The sequence below is a fragment of the Schistocerca americana genome, chromosome 6 (genome assembly GCF_021461395.2).
Source record: "Schistocerca americana isolate TAMUIC-IGC-003095 chromosome 6, iqSchAmer2.1, whole genome shotgun sequence".
NCBI lineage: Eukaryota > Metazoa > Arthropoda > Insecta > Orthoptera > Acrididae > Schistocerca > Schistocerca americana.
The window spans coordinates 330,328,007-330,344,129 of NC_060124.1; the positions used below are offsets into that span (position 1 = coordinate 330,328,007).

The following is a 16,123-nucleotide window of genomic DNA, read 5'->3' on the forward strand; positions in this document are numbered from 1 at the left end:
GGATCTAAAAAATAACTATAAATAAAATCTCATCTGCTCTTGAATTAAATTCTTAACATTATATAGAACGACCAGCAAAGTCTATATCGGTGTTTTTCATTTTAACGTATAATAACATGCAACAAAGAGATTTGTGTTACTAATATACGGTACGAAATATTTTAGGTTAAAAATACTTACCTTTGTACAGCTATTTATGTCAATTTGTTTCGATTAGAAACCGTATGTTGTTCGAATTACGCGCGTCTATTTCGAGGCGGAGTCATTTCAGCTTCTATCGTACACACTTATCAGATTTACCAATCATAAGGAAGTAAGATGATAAAGGTTAATTACAATGATATGTTCTTATACGATGCTACATTTGAGTAACAGATATTTGACATAGAAATGTACATTTGAGTTCGTCTTCCATGTTACGTCAATTGCGTGGTGTTGATGGGAGGAAAATGGTAGGTGTAACTCTGCTAGTGCAGCAGGTCTACATGTTTGTTGCTATTTGACAACAGTTCGCTTGTGATCTTAGCGTACAGTAGATTTATAGTGCACAACAGTTTCTGCACATCGAACGTTCGTGGTGCATTTCATTTGATGTTTAGTATTATTTATGTCATCTAGGTTATGTTCCCGAGTTTGGCGATAGAGAAAATTGTTTTACTATTCCTTCACACAGAACAGCTAGTTTTCCCGTTTTACCGATTTAAATAGTTTTAGCATTGCCTCGTAGGCCGAGACGGTCGCTCTAGTGTTATGTGTGTCACCGGTACTGGACGTCTCTTCTTTCAAGGTTGTAAACGAAAAAAAAGAAACAAATGCATACCATTTATCACGTGCTGTTATACAATTTAGTACATTATTTTTGGTAGTGTTATTGATGATTTTGTCACCTTTCAGAAACCAGAACACAAAGTTAAAACCAGATATGTTCAAGGTGCGTACAAAGGACACTGGAAATCATATTCATGCTTTGAACCGTACATTAAGTTGTAGAACAAGTAACTTGAATGACATTTGAATATCTTGCAGAACCAAAATTGTCAACAAAGTAATTATTCTAGTAGCTGGAAAATATTTAAAAATCACTCCAGTAGGCTTTTTAATGTTACTGTCAACAACTTCTCTTCCCCTCCCTCTCATATATAAGGCGTCCTCATGTGAATGTTTAGAATAATAAAAGCTGTAGTATCAGCAGAATTGACGTTTCATAATGTGTGCCAAAACAAAATGATATGGAATATGTCATTGACTATTTCTGCAGTTCACTGTTGATATAGCTGCAATGATTAATTGTGGATAATTAAGATTTCAAAGCAGCAGTTGATTCTCAATATTCAGTGATGTTGAGATGTTATCAAGTGCTTTTTGTCACAGGAATAAATAAGGATAAGTTTTTAATGGAAAGTTTTAGGAGTCCATGTGGGAATAAACCCTATTTTGTGTAAATAAAACTATTACCATCAGACCTACATAGACCTTGGGCAATACAACAGTTCATCACGACCCAAACTATGTATTATCTATCAGACATCAATAACTTTTACAACATTTACAAGTAAATGCAGAAGTATTACATACTCATATAAAAAATTTCAAGAGCAGGTGAATGAAGGGGTGTTCTCAGGATGCAAAAGATTTCTGTTTTTTTTCCCCCACACATAGGTGATGTCTGGTTAAGAGCTTGTTGGCTACTCAATTACCATCCTCCCATTGGCTACCTCCAACTGCAAACTATGATGCAGCTGTTCTTTAGGACAAATACAGACTTCAAGAAGATAGCAGGAGCGAGAAGAAACAGGTTTTGGATTGCCTAACTGGTCAGCAGGAAAAGTTCATCTCCAGCACTAATTATGTTGAGTATCAATGAACAAAATAGAAGAGCATTGTACCATACACTTTAGATAGGCCTAGGCATTTGCCGAGTGGAGTTGTGAAGGATGGAAAAGACGTGCTGTGGTTAGACAGCTGTCTTAGGAAACTGCTACAAAAGCAAAGAGAACTTCACTGAAAACTCAAGCATAGCCAGAGTCTCACAGACAAACAAAACCAGAATTAATATAAGGATGGCCATGTGTGAAGAGTTCACCAAATTTGAAAGTAAAATTCTCTGTGACAGGAAACCCTAAGAATTTTGTTTATTTGTTAAATGACTAAATGGATTGAATCCATCTATTCAGGCCTCTGTGACCATGATGGAATTGAAATGCAAGACAATACAAAAAAGGTTGAAATACTAAACATTTTTTCAGCACTGTTTCACAGAGGAAGATCATGCTATAGCGACTCCTTTAAACAAATGACAAAATGGCTGCTATCAAAATAAGTGACAACTGCTTAGAAAATCAACTGAAATAGCTCAACACGGAAGGCCACTGGACCTGATGGGATACCAGTATGATTCTGCATAAGATATGCAAAATAATTTGTCTCAGAGGAGTGAAGTGTTCCTGATGATTAGAAAAAAAAGCACAGGTCATTTCCGTTTTCAAGAAGGTTCGCAGATGCACAAAATTGTAGGTCTGTATCATGTGACATTGGTCAGTGTTAGAATTTTGGAACATGTTTTGTGTTTGCGTATTATGGCATTTCTGGAGGCCAAAGGAACCACAATGGGTTCCAAAATCAACAATTGCATGAACTTCAGCTTGCTCTGTTCAATCTTAAGACCCAGTAATCAGTAGATACAGGTTCCCAATTAGATTTCGTGTACCTTGATTTATCGAATGCCTTCAATACACTTGCACATGGTGCCTAATGAACAAAATACAAGGTTATGGGAATATCTGCCCAGTTGTGTGACTGGATTGAACAGTTTCTAGCAACCATTACCCAGCATGTCATTCTGAATGGAGATATGTCTTCAGAAGTAAAGGTAGCTTCGGGTATGCTCCAGGGGCGTCATAGTGGACCATTCCTTTTCACAACATGCGTGAGATCTAGTAGATAATGTCAGAAGTTCCATGAAGCTTTCCGCAGATGAGGCTGTTACATACAGAGGAGACACAGTGCTAGAAAATTGTTTTAAAATGCAGGAAGATCTGCAGGGAGTGACAGTTGACCCCCAACGTAAAGCAAATGTAATGTATTGCATATATGTAGGCAGAAAGATGCAATTTTATTTATGATTACAAAATTAAAGAACAATCACTAGAAGCAGTTACTTCCATAAAATATGTAGGAGTAGATGCGTACAGATTTGGTGTGGAACGATTACATAAAAATAATCACAAATTAATTGTAAGAATCCTCATGGAGTATAGCCCGTCAACAGGGGAAGTAGCTTACAAAACATTCGCTCTACAAATACTTGAATATTGCTTGTCAGTATTTTATCCGATAGAACTGATAGAGGGAAATTCAAAGAAGAACAGCACATTTTGTTACAGGTTCTTTTAGTAAATACAAAAGCATCATAGAGCTGAATCAACTAACACCAGTCCCAGAAGCTGCAACAGAGGCATTCTGCATCACAGTGTGGTTTATTGTTAAAAGTTCTAAGCATGTATGTTCGTAGAAGAGTCAAAAGCTATATTCCTTCCTCCTATGCATATCTTATGAAAAGGCTATGAAGGTAAAATTAGAGGGATTCGACCTCACACACAGGCTTACTGGCAATCATTCTTCCGCAAATTGTCAGAGACTGCAACAGGAAATGGAGGAAGTGCTGTGGTACACAAAGTACCCTTTGCCACACACTGCGAGGTAGCTTGTGGATCGTAGATAAAGATACACAGATTGTGAATACCACACAGTGAACTTTTACCTATCTTGTACTCCACCTTTGCTCCCTCATTGGAACTACTGCTGCCCCTGCCCCCCCCTCCTCCCCCCCCCCCCCCCTCCTTCCCTCCTCCCCTCCTCCCAACATCCTTCCTGATGACCTTCAAATGTGCCTCTGCGTTCAGCTTTGTGGCATACCCAGCTTTTTGTGGATAAAATGTCTAAACTGCATACAGATTCAGCATGAAATCCTGGCAGCATATGGTCCAAATACAATGTCATGTCCAGTTATAGTGTAATTATACCAACAGTTTGACCAAGGATACACAGATAAGGCTAATGCTAACTGAGAAGGAATGAGGATATTGCCCCATACAATTTCCATATTTTCAGCAAGCTGAAGGAACATCTGGGATGAATGATTTTGCAGTGATGAGGACATTCACATAGCAGCTCACGAATGTCTTCGTGACCAAGGAGTGGATTTCTAGTGTCGAGGAATTGAGTGATTGGTAGAACATTCCAACTGATGTTTAAAGAAACTTGGTGACTTGAAAAACGGTGTATGGCTTTGAAGTGTAGTGCAGAATTCAGTAAAATTTACTTGGCATAGTGTAATAATCTGTAACTCACTTTTTGAAGTCACCTCATTGAAATATGTTGTTTATATATCAATGTTCCGCGTGTTGTGATGCATTGCCCCCATCTGTTATCTCCTTGTTGCAGCCAACCAGCCCAGTGCAGCTTTCTCCTGTGGAGGAGCAGGAGAAGCTGCTGGATGAGGCCCTTGGTGTGGTCAAGGTGCAGGCCTTCCAGATGAAGCGCTGCCTAGATAAGAACAAGCTCATGGATGGGCTAAAGCATGCATCCACTATGCTCGGTGAACTGAGAACGTCGTTGCTGTCACCTAAGAGCTATTATGAACTTTGTATCCTTTACTTATATTATATATCTATACTGTAGTGTGTGTTCAGTATTGTAATGCCAGAATATCAATTACTATGTGAACTTCACTCTAGCCTTCTCTTATTATGTAGAAAAATCAGAGAAACCAAGTTTATTGTGTGTGGATGTTACAAGAGTTTTTCCTTGGGCAAATAACCTGTGTGCCTCCCTTGGGCCAATATTAATTTCTACATACATTACAAACTTTAGCTCTACACTCCCAAGCATGCCTCGCCTGTTTGCTGCCCTCACCCGTCTCTTAAGCCTTGAATGTATACAAAGGTTGCCCAAAAGAAACTGAACTTATTTTTTTGTTATTAACTTATTTATTCACATTTGGAGCATAAACCATCAATCCCTTCAAAGTACTCTCCACTTCCAATAATACATGTGTCTAATCTTTTATTCCATGTTTTAAAATATTGTTTACATTCATCTTTTGTGATGCTTGTCAGGGTCTCCATCGTTCCTTTCTTCACCTCAGCAACATCGTCAAATAACTTTACTTCCATGTCTCTCTTTGTTCAAGGACACAAAGAAAAAACTGCAAGGTCTGGTGAGTATGGGTGGGGGGAGGAACAGGGGTCATACCATTTTTGGTCAAGAATGTCATGTAGATATGGCTGTGTGAGCAGGGACATTGTGATGGAAAAACCAGTCACCCAACTGCCACAAATAAAGGTGCTTCCGCTGCACACTGTTGCACAGTCTTTTCAAAACTTCCATGTAGAGAGAGCCTGGTTTACTGTATGATCCTGCGGAACAAACTCTGAATGGATGACTCCTCAGATTGAAAAAATAAATCAGTATTGCTTAATGTTAGGTTTCACCTGACACTCTTTCTAGGGGTGAGGTGAACTTCTTCCACCGACTTTATTGTTGCTTTGATTCAGGATTGTAAGTATAGCAGCAAGTTTCATGACCTGTTATAATTTTTGAAAAAATGTTTGGATGATTTCAGGCCTCTTCTTTCAAAGCATAGCATGTTTTCATGCAACTCTGTTTTTGTTCAGCAGTCATGGCTTGAATTAAACAGCCGTCCTTTTTGTTCCTGAATATTCTTTCGCAATTCGCTGCACTAAACTCCGTCATTCCCAACAGCTCCAAAATTTCTTCAGTGGTCCATTGTCATCCTCTGTTGATGATTGCATGAATGTTTTCAACATTTTCATGTGTTTGGGCAGGGCAAGGACGACCATAATGAGGTTTGTCATCAGTTAACATTTCACTATTTTTTTAAATGGGAAAACCACTCAGACACTTGAGTTTTTCCCATAGCATCTTCATTGTATGCCACTTTTAACGTTTCAAGAGTTTCTGTTCCATTTTTTTCCAAAGCAGAAAACAGAATTTCACGACCCGATGCTGTTTACTAAAATAAGCCATTGCAAAAATGACAATTGCACAAAAAACTTGCCACTATAAACTCTGCCAAAACTAGTCCTGACCTACTTGTGTACAGACTCTGGAATGTTCACTCTGCAAAATGCGGTATTACAGAAGCTCTTCCCTCCATAAAATTAGTTCAGTTTCTTCTGGGTACCCCCACATAATGTGCTGATGTTGGATATTTCTCTGTTTAAATAGTTCGGCTTTCCTGATTTTATCGTGTTTTAGTTATTTATAAAGGAAAGAACATAAAATAAGCATCTTGGCCTATGCTGCAAATAAGTCTGTGACAGAAACTTTTAACTTGTATTTGCACATGTTGGCTTTGCCAACTCATAACCAGTTTGCTACTTTCCAATCTAACCACCAAGTGAGACGCCACAGTGGTAAGACAGTGGACTCCAATCTGACAGAGGTTCAAATCTCTGTCTGGACACCCAGATTTATGTTTTTCTTTGTTTCTCGAAATGACTAATGCTGTAATGGTGGCACTGAAAGGACTCGACCAATTTCCTTCTCCTCCTACACCAATCCAACCTTTGCTCCATACTAGTGGTCTTGTCATATAAACTCATTTTCACAGTTGATGTGCAGTATATAGCTCATAAAATGCGCTAATTTGTCTAGTTATGCAATAAAAACTTTTCTGAATTTACCTTCTGTTTTTCTATAACAAAAATTCCATTAACTAATGGAGCTAATGTATCCTGGTTACACCGTAGATCAATCTGTTACCACAGCCTGTAGTTCATAGTCACATTACATGCCTTCACACATGTTCACAACCAAAGGGACATGCTCCAAGCTAATGTAGATTTTGGGCCATGCTACAGATTAGTCTGTTACCAGGGAGGGGAAACTGCCGGCATGCTCTGACAGGAGAATTCCATTTCAGGTTCATGTGGGTCTGCTAGGTGTTGAGCCCTGCCCTAGCAACTGCTTTTCACTTGTTACAGCTGTTTATGCAGGTAGTTCATTTGTAGACACCTTGACAACGAATGTGTAGATATGTCAATCACAGATGAATTACGTCACCTAGAGCTCTACCTCCTGGATGAGTTTCAAAAGGGTCGAAAAGTTGCAGATCTCTATGAACTGGTGCAGTATGCAGGCAATATTGTTCCTAGGTTGTAAGTATCTATTTGTAATACTTTTGTCAACTACCTCTAACAATTGTTTTTAATGGTGGGCGAAAAAAAGAGCTGGTAATGGTGAAATTTGTTTTCCTTAAATCAGTAGTAGTTTTAAAAGTTGGACATAACGACCACAGACATGTTTCATGTGATTAAGATTAAGTTTGTTTTTCTGTAGCAGTAGTGAAATGTTTACACTGGAGACGAGGGAGGAGAGGAACAGGTTGAAAATTAGGTTTTGCAGTTTAAATTTTGATAATCTAATCGTTAAACAGTTTCCTATTGCAACATTTCATGACTTTCCAATTTGTTGTCTGAATGAGGATTTTTGTTATGGACATGGCATTCTTTTGTCCCTTTTTTGTTTGCTGTATACGGGAAACAAGTGTTGCTATAATTCTTCAAGAATATTTAGATACATAGTGAACTTACATTTATAAATAGCATGGACTAATACCAAAGCAATATGTTTAATGTCAGACATAATCATTATACTTTATATTTGCTGATTAAATGAACCTGTGTCACTGTTTGCTGCTAATAAAGACATTGAGTATGTACGCGCTGTGACAACGAGTCTGACAAGTTGTCTACCAAGTTACCACTTACTTTGTTGCACTAACTTTGTAAAATTTCTTATTCCACCATCACTAATACTGAATTTTCATTATGCTTCCAGCTCCTCTATTATTGACTAAATCTTGCAATGGACTTAAATATGTTAATAACTTGTGACTTTCCTCCTGGCATGCCTGTAACTTAAAGCTGATTTGATTTGATCAGGAGATCTAAAACAGCTTAGGTCTAACCCACCACTGCCCGCACCGAAACTAGGTTTATTGTGTGGTATCACTCCCTGTATATCTAGTGAAGCCAACCAGTGCCCTTAAATAGTGCAAGGAGACCCTCTAGCAGTTTTTGTTAGACACAGTTTCTTCAGGTCTAGTTGTCCTGAAGATTCTGTATCTTTTACTCTCCAATGCCATGCATTCAAAGATTAGGTGTGATGCAGTTTCTTCACCCTCATCACAGATCCTACATTTAGAGTCCTCTTCCATTATACCCAAGTGAGTAGGTGTTTTTTGAAGTTCCCATGGCCGGTCATCAGTCCAGTCATGAGTTTGATCTCTTTCCTGTTCAATCCCTGGATTACAGAGCTTCTTTTAAAACGTGGCTTGGGCATCATTACCTTACCATGTTTTTGTGTATGGACCTTGGTCCAATATGCTACGTGCTGTTTCCTAAGCCAGTTCCGTAGTTCTAATTTGATCATAGCCTTGGTGATTGTCAAGACAGGTTCCGGTCCAATAAATGGAGTTGTTGCCCCCATACTGGCCAATCTATTGGCTTAATGATTGCCACAGATCCCTGAGTGGCCAGGGACCCACACTAGGTACACCCTATTGCTTCCCCCTAGCTCCACCAGAGCCCTGTGGCAACCTGCAACAATCTTAGAGCTTGTTGCAGGAGCTGCCAATGATTTCAGGGCTGCCTGGCTGTCTGAATAGATGTAGATGCTATGATCATTGTAGCACCTACTCCTACTCCTCCACACATGCCCTGATTGCAGTAATTTCAGCTTGGAATACAGAGGCCAGTTTCCCTAGAGAGATGCTGCTCTCCAGTCTTGGCTGAACCCCGTACAACCCTGCCCCAACGCCTTGATCTGTTTTCAACACATCAGTGAACCAAACGATGTCCCCTGTACAGTGTCGAACTGTTTTCTCCCACTGCTCCCTACTTCCAATTATTATATTGTAAGGCTTGTCAAAGCAGTTAGGAGCTATTATATAATCAGCGGGCACTTCCCCACCCATACCTATATTTACCTCACTCACTATGTTAGTGTGTGATTCTGGATATCCAAATGAGACCCAGTTTTGGCCAGTTTTAAGTCTGTATGCCCCAGCTGCTGCCTCCATCTTAACCCAAAGGTGAAGTGGAGGCATGTCCAGCATGGCTTCCATTCCAGTGGTTGGTGTGCTGCTAATTCCGCCTTTTATGGCTAAGCAGGCAAATCTCTGCACCTTAGCAAGCTCTTTAGCAGCAACCTGCTGTTCTAGCTTCTTCCACCACACTACGGCCTCATAGGATATCTTAGCTCTAACCACTGTGGTGTATATCCAGTGCATACCCATGGGGCTTAAGCCCCAGTTTTTGCCACAAGCCCTCCTAGTACCCACTAAAGTGCTTTTTGCCTTGGAGCAGATACTCTTAATATGAGGGGTCCAAGTTAGCTTCTCATCCAAGGTTACCCCTAGATATTTCACAGTTTCATCGAAGAGCTTTAGATTCCAACTTGCACGCTGAATATGTCTCTTCGTAAATGGCACCATGACAGTCTTCTTAGGATTAACTCTCAGATCCTGTTTAATGCACCATTTTTGCACAATGTCCAACCCTCCTTGTGCCATATTCCTAACTGTGTCAGTGAATTTGCCAAGTATTACCATGACAAGGTCATCTGCGTATGCTTGGCAAAAGCACTGTCTGGAATTTAGTTCCTCAGTGAATTCGTTCACCACTAGATTCCACAATAGAGGGGACAAAACTCCTCCTTGTGGGCAGCCTCTAGTGGTCTTAATACCATCTTTTCATTCAACATGGTAGCCTCTACCTTCCTTCCACTAAGCATGGCTCTGGTCCACCTCCATATAGTGGTCCCCAGATCATGCACGTCTGCTGCCCTTACCGTGGAATCTAAGGTCGTGTTGCGAAAGACCTCCCCTCTATCTCCAGGAAGATGCAGAGGGCTATTTCTTGGAAGTGAAGTGCTTTTTCCACCTTCCCGACGAGTTGGTGGAGAGCTGTTTCACATGATTTACCTGGTTGGTATGCATGTTGGTTCAGGTGTAGAGGGACCCTACATAGCCTCCTCTCCCCAACATATACATTAACCAGTTTTTCCAGTGATTTGAGAATGGAGGAGGACAGACTGATTGGTCTCATATCCTTGGCCTTGATATGATCAATTCTCCCTGGCTTTGGAATGAAGACAACCTTCACTGCCCTCCAAACATTGGGAATGATTCCTACTGCTAAGCTAAATAGCCTGCATAGGATTCTTACAAACTTTCCTCCTGCCTGTTGCAGGAGAGCTGGAATGTTCCCACTGCCCACTGGATTTTGTTGAAGTTCACACACTCCTTGGCCGATTCCCAGTCCTCTCTTCGAATGTGTGAGAACTGTTATCTCTCTGGGGTCACATACTGGTCTGTGTTAGCCGGCAGAGCATATTGAGGAAAGTGAGTTTTTAGGAGCAATTCCAGTGTCTCATGTGCTGTCTCTCCATCCTCCTTCCTCAACGTACCTCCTGGGTTAGTTGGTACTCTAGTGAGAATCTTGTGAAGTCTGGCTTGTGCAGCCGTGCCTTCCACTTCCTCACAGAATGCCTTCCAGGATCCCTCCTTTGCTTGTCTTATTGCAAGGTTGTACCTGACAATGGCCTCACGATATTTAGCCCATTGTACTTTGCGTCTCGCAATATTAAACAGTCTCTGTAGCTGTTTTCTTTGCGTTTCCAATTTGTTATTCCACCAAGGAACATTCCTATTTGTGCACTTCCTGGTGATTGTGCAGTTATCCTGATATGAGGCCACTGTGGCAGAGGTAACAGCCTCATTACTTCCTTAAATTCTATTGGCTTCCTTATCGTGGTTTTAATTTCCGATAAGCCTAAGTCAAGGTCTCTCCTGTATGTCTCCCAGTCTGTTTTCCTGGGATTTCTGTAAGTCATGGTCTGTCTGATTCCCATTTCAACCTTGAATTTAATGTACATGTGGTCCGATGAGGATGGCTCCAACACCACATGCCATTGTTTGGCATAGCTACCCATCGTCATGGAACCAAATGTTATGTCACTTACTTCTTCCCTTCTGCTATTCCTAAATGTAGATTCATTGCCTCTATTCAGGACCTCTAACTTAATAGCGAAGAGGAATTCAAGAAGGTACTCACCTCTACTGTTGGTGTCCTTGCTGCCCCACACTAGGTTGTGGGAATTGGCGTCGCACCCCACCAGCAGTTGGTCACCTTGCCGATGGCAAGTCTCTACCAGTCTCCTCACCTCCAAGGGAGGGGGAGAACTGTCTTCGTAAGGAAGGTATGCTGAGGCCAAGACAATTTCCCTCGTGATACCTTCCTCACATTGCTGCATTGTGATGGTCACTAAGTCCCTAGAGCAGAAATCCATCATTGGCATGAAAGAAATGCAGTTTCTTACATAGATGCATGTTCTGGAGTTTCTTAGATTTCTAGCATAGATCAGCTTACCTCCAGTGCCTCCGAGGCCCGATACAGCCCCTTTGTCTCTCCATGCAGCGGCTTAGAGCAGCAGAGGCCCCTTTACTGTGCTGCAGATTAATCTGCAGCACCTCCAGGCTCCGTCTTACTGCCATCTTTGAGAACCCTGAGGGTGACCTGCGAGAACCCTAAAAGCAGTTTCACGTCCTGCTCCCGCATCGCCTTCAGGGACTTCTCACCAACCACCATCACCAGGGTTCGTCCTCCTGGAGCAACCTTCTTGTTAATCACTCTCCACTCTTCTGTCAGGACTTTTGGGTTCTGGGCCCCTATTTTCCCGAACAGAATCTTGGGTACCCATAATGATATATTTGCGGTCTTAAGAAGCTCTGCTGCCGTCTTGACCAGCTGCTTCGCATCTTCCCACGGGGATATCATTGGCACCTTGTCCTTAAGCCATTCTTCTGTGTGCGCCCCTCACAGATGAAAATGAGTGCACCACGGTCTAGATAGACCCTCCTGAATTTGGGATCTGGGCCAGCTTCCCCCCCCCCCCCCCCCCCTTTCCCCTCTGCCCAATCTTTTCAAAGAGGGCCATCTGTACTAGTTCCTCCTGCTGCAAGGTAATGGCCACCAGTGGATAGCCTTCCTGGATAACTGCCATCCTAAAAACCGAGACTGCAGTACTATAGGTTTGTTTCCCTATTTCTTGCCTCAGTTTTTTCTGGACTCGCTTATCCAGGGAGGAGGGAGCCTTTGATTCTTCCCGTATCCGCTTACTACCTGTCTTTGACGTTGTGGGGCTCTGTGTGTCCCCTTCAACCTGAGATAGTTTTTTTCCTGGGGGTCTTGGGTTCTAGTCCCTTTACTTCCCTCCATTTGTGTTTAGGAAGCCATTCTTTTCCTTCCTTTTCCCTCTGTTCCCTGAGTAGCTTCCTCCTTTGGGCCCCAGACAAACCTTTGATCTTAATCTGGTCTAACTTCTCGGTTACTGTTCCCACTTCTGGCTCAGATCTAGACCCTGATTCAGTTGTGGAAGTGCTTTCCATCGGTTCAGTCCCCGATGTTTGGGTATCTGAGGTCTCAATGTGCCCCTCAGTTTCTTTTTCTGTAATCGTGTCCATGTCGGTCCCACGAGATTTGGGGATCTAGAAGGTCCACACCACGAGTACCCCACGCGGAGTAAGCCTAATTACTCAGGGAGGTCACACGGTATCCCTGAGGCTCCGTTTGCGACACATCTTCCTATGTGCCACGCACCCCTCGGCACGGATCGCATAACACCTTGGGTTGGGTCAGGGAATAGGGTAGGACTAGGAGTGGATAGGGAAGAAGGGATGTTGTGGGACACTCTTCGTCTGATCCATCGGCTGAGGCCTTTCCGGCAGTAGGTCCTCTACTTTCGGCATAGACCTCAGCATCCCGCGGATACGCAAGCCTCTCCACCCGCATGGACAGTGCTTCGTCAAGGTGGTGTCTCCCAGAGAGGAACTCAAAGCTAATGGTGTGCTTAGGGTGACAGTTCTTCTGTAAAGGCCTCTTCCTAGTAGCTAATTTTTCAATCAGTATAGAAATGTTACTTCTGGCCTCTCATTTGCACTGCTGTTCCTAAGCCTATCCAGAGCTTCCCCAGTTATGACAGAAGAGCTCATTCAAGAAAAGTCTTTGAGAACTTCTCTTACACACACCCAGTCATAATTTTATATAACTTTGTGAGCAGCACATTTGGACATTCATGTAATGTATTCTGGTAGATCTGTTTTAGAGAGAGTCTTAAATAGGAAGTTATGAGATTTTGTGACAGGAAATAACAATGAGATATAGATGGCTAAGTGGAAGAATCTGAGTTACTTGCATTTTCAAATGTCTTAATAAGAGATAGTATTGTGCTAACTGACATTTAAAAAGAAAAGAGGTCACATTTACAGCCCAGCTTTAGGAATGGGTCAACAATTGTGACTATATCTGATGTATTTTTTGCAGTAGAGAGTATTAATAAAAGCTGCTATCATTTGGAATCTTTTTTATGATTTTATTATTGTGTACTAAAATAATTACACCGTTAAGGAACTAGGGAAAAATCTTGCTGTTGGTTTCAGTCGTATGTAATCAAAATGGAGCAGAAAGGTCTGTTTCATTATAGTGTGACAGGCAGCGAGTTTATATTGATTTCAGCCCTGTAAATTTCTATTCTTTATTCACATTTTTCATTTACACAGGGTTTGTCTTAAAGTAATATATCACTCCTCCCCCCCCCCCCCCCCCTCCAGATATGTTAAACAACTTCAAATTCTTTGAAGTGTGGTGTGATTCTTCTGCAACAAAATATTTTTGCCAGCATGATTTCCATGTGTTGTAAGCTTTCTGGAACTCCTCAACTGGGGTGTGCTCAGAGTAGCTTACACGTTATATACCAACTTGAGAGGCTTTCTTTTGATATTCCTTTTCAGCCAACAAAAAAAAAGTCTGTCGGGGACAGGTTGGGTCTGTAGGGCTGCTGTAGCATCATTGCCACATTAATCCTGGTCAAGTAGGCTTTGCTTGAGTCTTCTTTAAGCATTCCAAACTTTCCAGCAGTGCCTTGTTGAGCTTCTCGCTAAGCTTTATTGCATGATTATTAAGTCATCTCCTATCATCATGAGCTGCACTAAAAATGTTTTATTTGCCAAAACCAGTTTTTGGATTTATAACCCATCATCAGTTGCATATTATGCACTTGTCTAGCAGTCTACACAAACTGTGTACAATGATATAGGGCATATTTCAGATCCTGTTGAATTAACTGACAAGCATGTCACTGGTATAGAAGTGCATAATATGCCACTGACGATGCGTTATAAACCTGAAAACTAGTTTTTATATAAAACATTTCTAGTGCAGTTCATGTGGTGTGTAGAAGATATATTGTAATAAATATCTGAAAGCTGTGGAGCACCAAGAATTCAAGATTTTTATCGCCTAGAAGAGCTCTGAAGTTTTCTACATCGTGAGTTGACGTGACCACTCCATGGAGGCTCACAGAAGAAGCAAGGAGGCAATTAAGTGACCTACTGCTGGAAAGCTAAGGGTCGCCCCAACCCCCATCTCACGCTCCCCAACCAGTCTGACTGCTCTGTAGCATATAGTGGAATCACAAAAAAGAAAAAAAAAAAAGAAAAACATTGCTTTCTGGACACACCCTGAATATGGTTTCACATCTCTTTTTGCGAATACATGCGTGGCAAGTGTGGGGCCCCGAGTCATTGCAGTATTTTACCTCTTCCTGTGTGACAGTATTATTCTCTGATTATTTTTTCCCCCTTCAACTTAACCTCCACAGGATGCTCTGTTCGATGTCGACTCGGCCCTACCTCCAGTGCTTGCTTTCAGCTAGCTTTGCCATTTTGTTGAATCCTGTACCCCTTTCAGTTAATTTACAAATGGCTCCTCCATTACAAGGTTTGACCTCTTAGTAGTGTGGGCCACATGTGGGAGGTCACCCATGTCCAGGACGGTAACCAGTGGTCTGCATTTTGGGTGATCCACACTGTGGTAGTCTCATGATTACCAGGAAACACACCATCGGTGCCTGAGCTGATATGTCACTGTGAATTTGCAGGAGTGTGTGTTGTATGTTGTTTGGGACCTGGGACAATGACCTCCTTGTCAGGTGACCATTGCCTGGGTGGAGTGGCAATCTAGGGGGAAGGTTCATGATCAAATTGGATGGCACCATGGCAAATGAATCCCAGTAGAAAGTATTGAGCTAAACCCTGTTAGTGATCATATGGGCCCAGCAATATCATCAGATCAGTCAACTTACTTTAACATGGAAGAATATAAGCCCAGTACATCTCCTTAATTAGCTACAAATAGAGACAAAAACAACTGTCAGCTCCACGTGGGAAAAATATATTAAAAACACAGATTCCATGACTTACCAAACGGGAAAGCGCTGGTAGATAGACACAATAAAAAACACATACACAAAATTTCGAGCTTTCATAACTCCCGGTTGCTTCGTCAGGGAAGAGGGAAGGAGAGGGAAAGATGAAAGGATGTGAGTTTTAAGGGAGAGGGTAAGGAGTCGTTCCAATCCCGGGAGCGGAAAGACTTACCTTAGGGGGAAAAAAGGACAGGCATACACTCGCACACACACACCCATATCCAACTGCACATACACAGACACAAGCAGACATTTGTAAAGGCAAAGAGTTTCGGCCTGAACTCTTTGCCTTTACAAATGTCTGGTTGTGTCTGTGTATGTGCGGTTGGATATGGGTGTGTGTGCGAGTGTATACCTGTCCTTTTTTCCCCCTAAGGTAAGTCTTTCCGCTCCCGGGATTGGAATGACTCCTTACCCTCTCCCTTAAAACCCACATCCTTTCGTCTTTCCCTCTCCTTCCCTCTTTCCTGATAAAGCAACAGTTGAAACATTCCACATGGGAAAAATATATTAAAAACAAAGATTCTGTGACTTACCAAACGGGAAAGTGCTGGTAGATAGACACAATAAAAAAACCACACACACAAAATTTCAAGCTTTCGCAACCCACAGTTGCTTCATCAGGAAAGAGGGGGAAAGACGAAAGGATATGGGTTTTAAGGGAGAGGGTAAGGAGTCATTCCAATGCCGGGAGCGGAAAGACTTACCTTAGGGGGAAAAAAAAGGACAGGTATACACTCGCACACACAAACGTATCCATCCACACACATAC

At 41.8% G+C, this 16,123-nt stretch overlaps 1 protein-coding gene across 3 annotated transcripts in view; it reads left to right on the forward strand.

The window, feature by feature from the left end:
- The first annotated feature begins 343 nt into the window (after positions 1-343).
- Positions 344-16,123, forward strand: part of LOC124619291 (vacuolar protein sorting-associated protein 35) — a 94,172-nt gene continuing 78,392 nt past the window's right edge. The window contains exons 1-4 of one of the 3 annotated variants that reach the window (XM_047145565.1): positions 480-787; positions 895-931; positions 4,444-4,645; positions 7,058-7,181. In XM_047145565.1, the coding sequence (XP_047001521.1) occupies positions 923-931; positions 4,444-4,645; positions 7,058-7,181 (335 nt within the window). In that variant the 5' untranslated portion in view covers positions 480-787; positions 895-922. Of the gene's footprint in view, positions 453-479; positions 788-833; positions 932-4,443; positions 4,646-7,057; positions 7,182-16,123 lie in introns of those variants that run through there. The other 2 variants (XM_047145564.1, XM_047145563.1) reach the window with 2 other exon arrangements.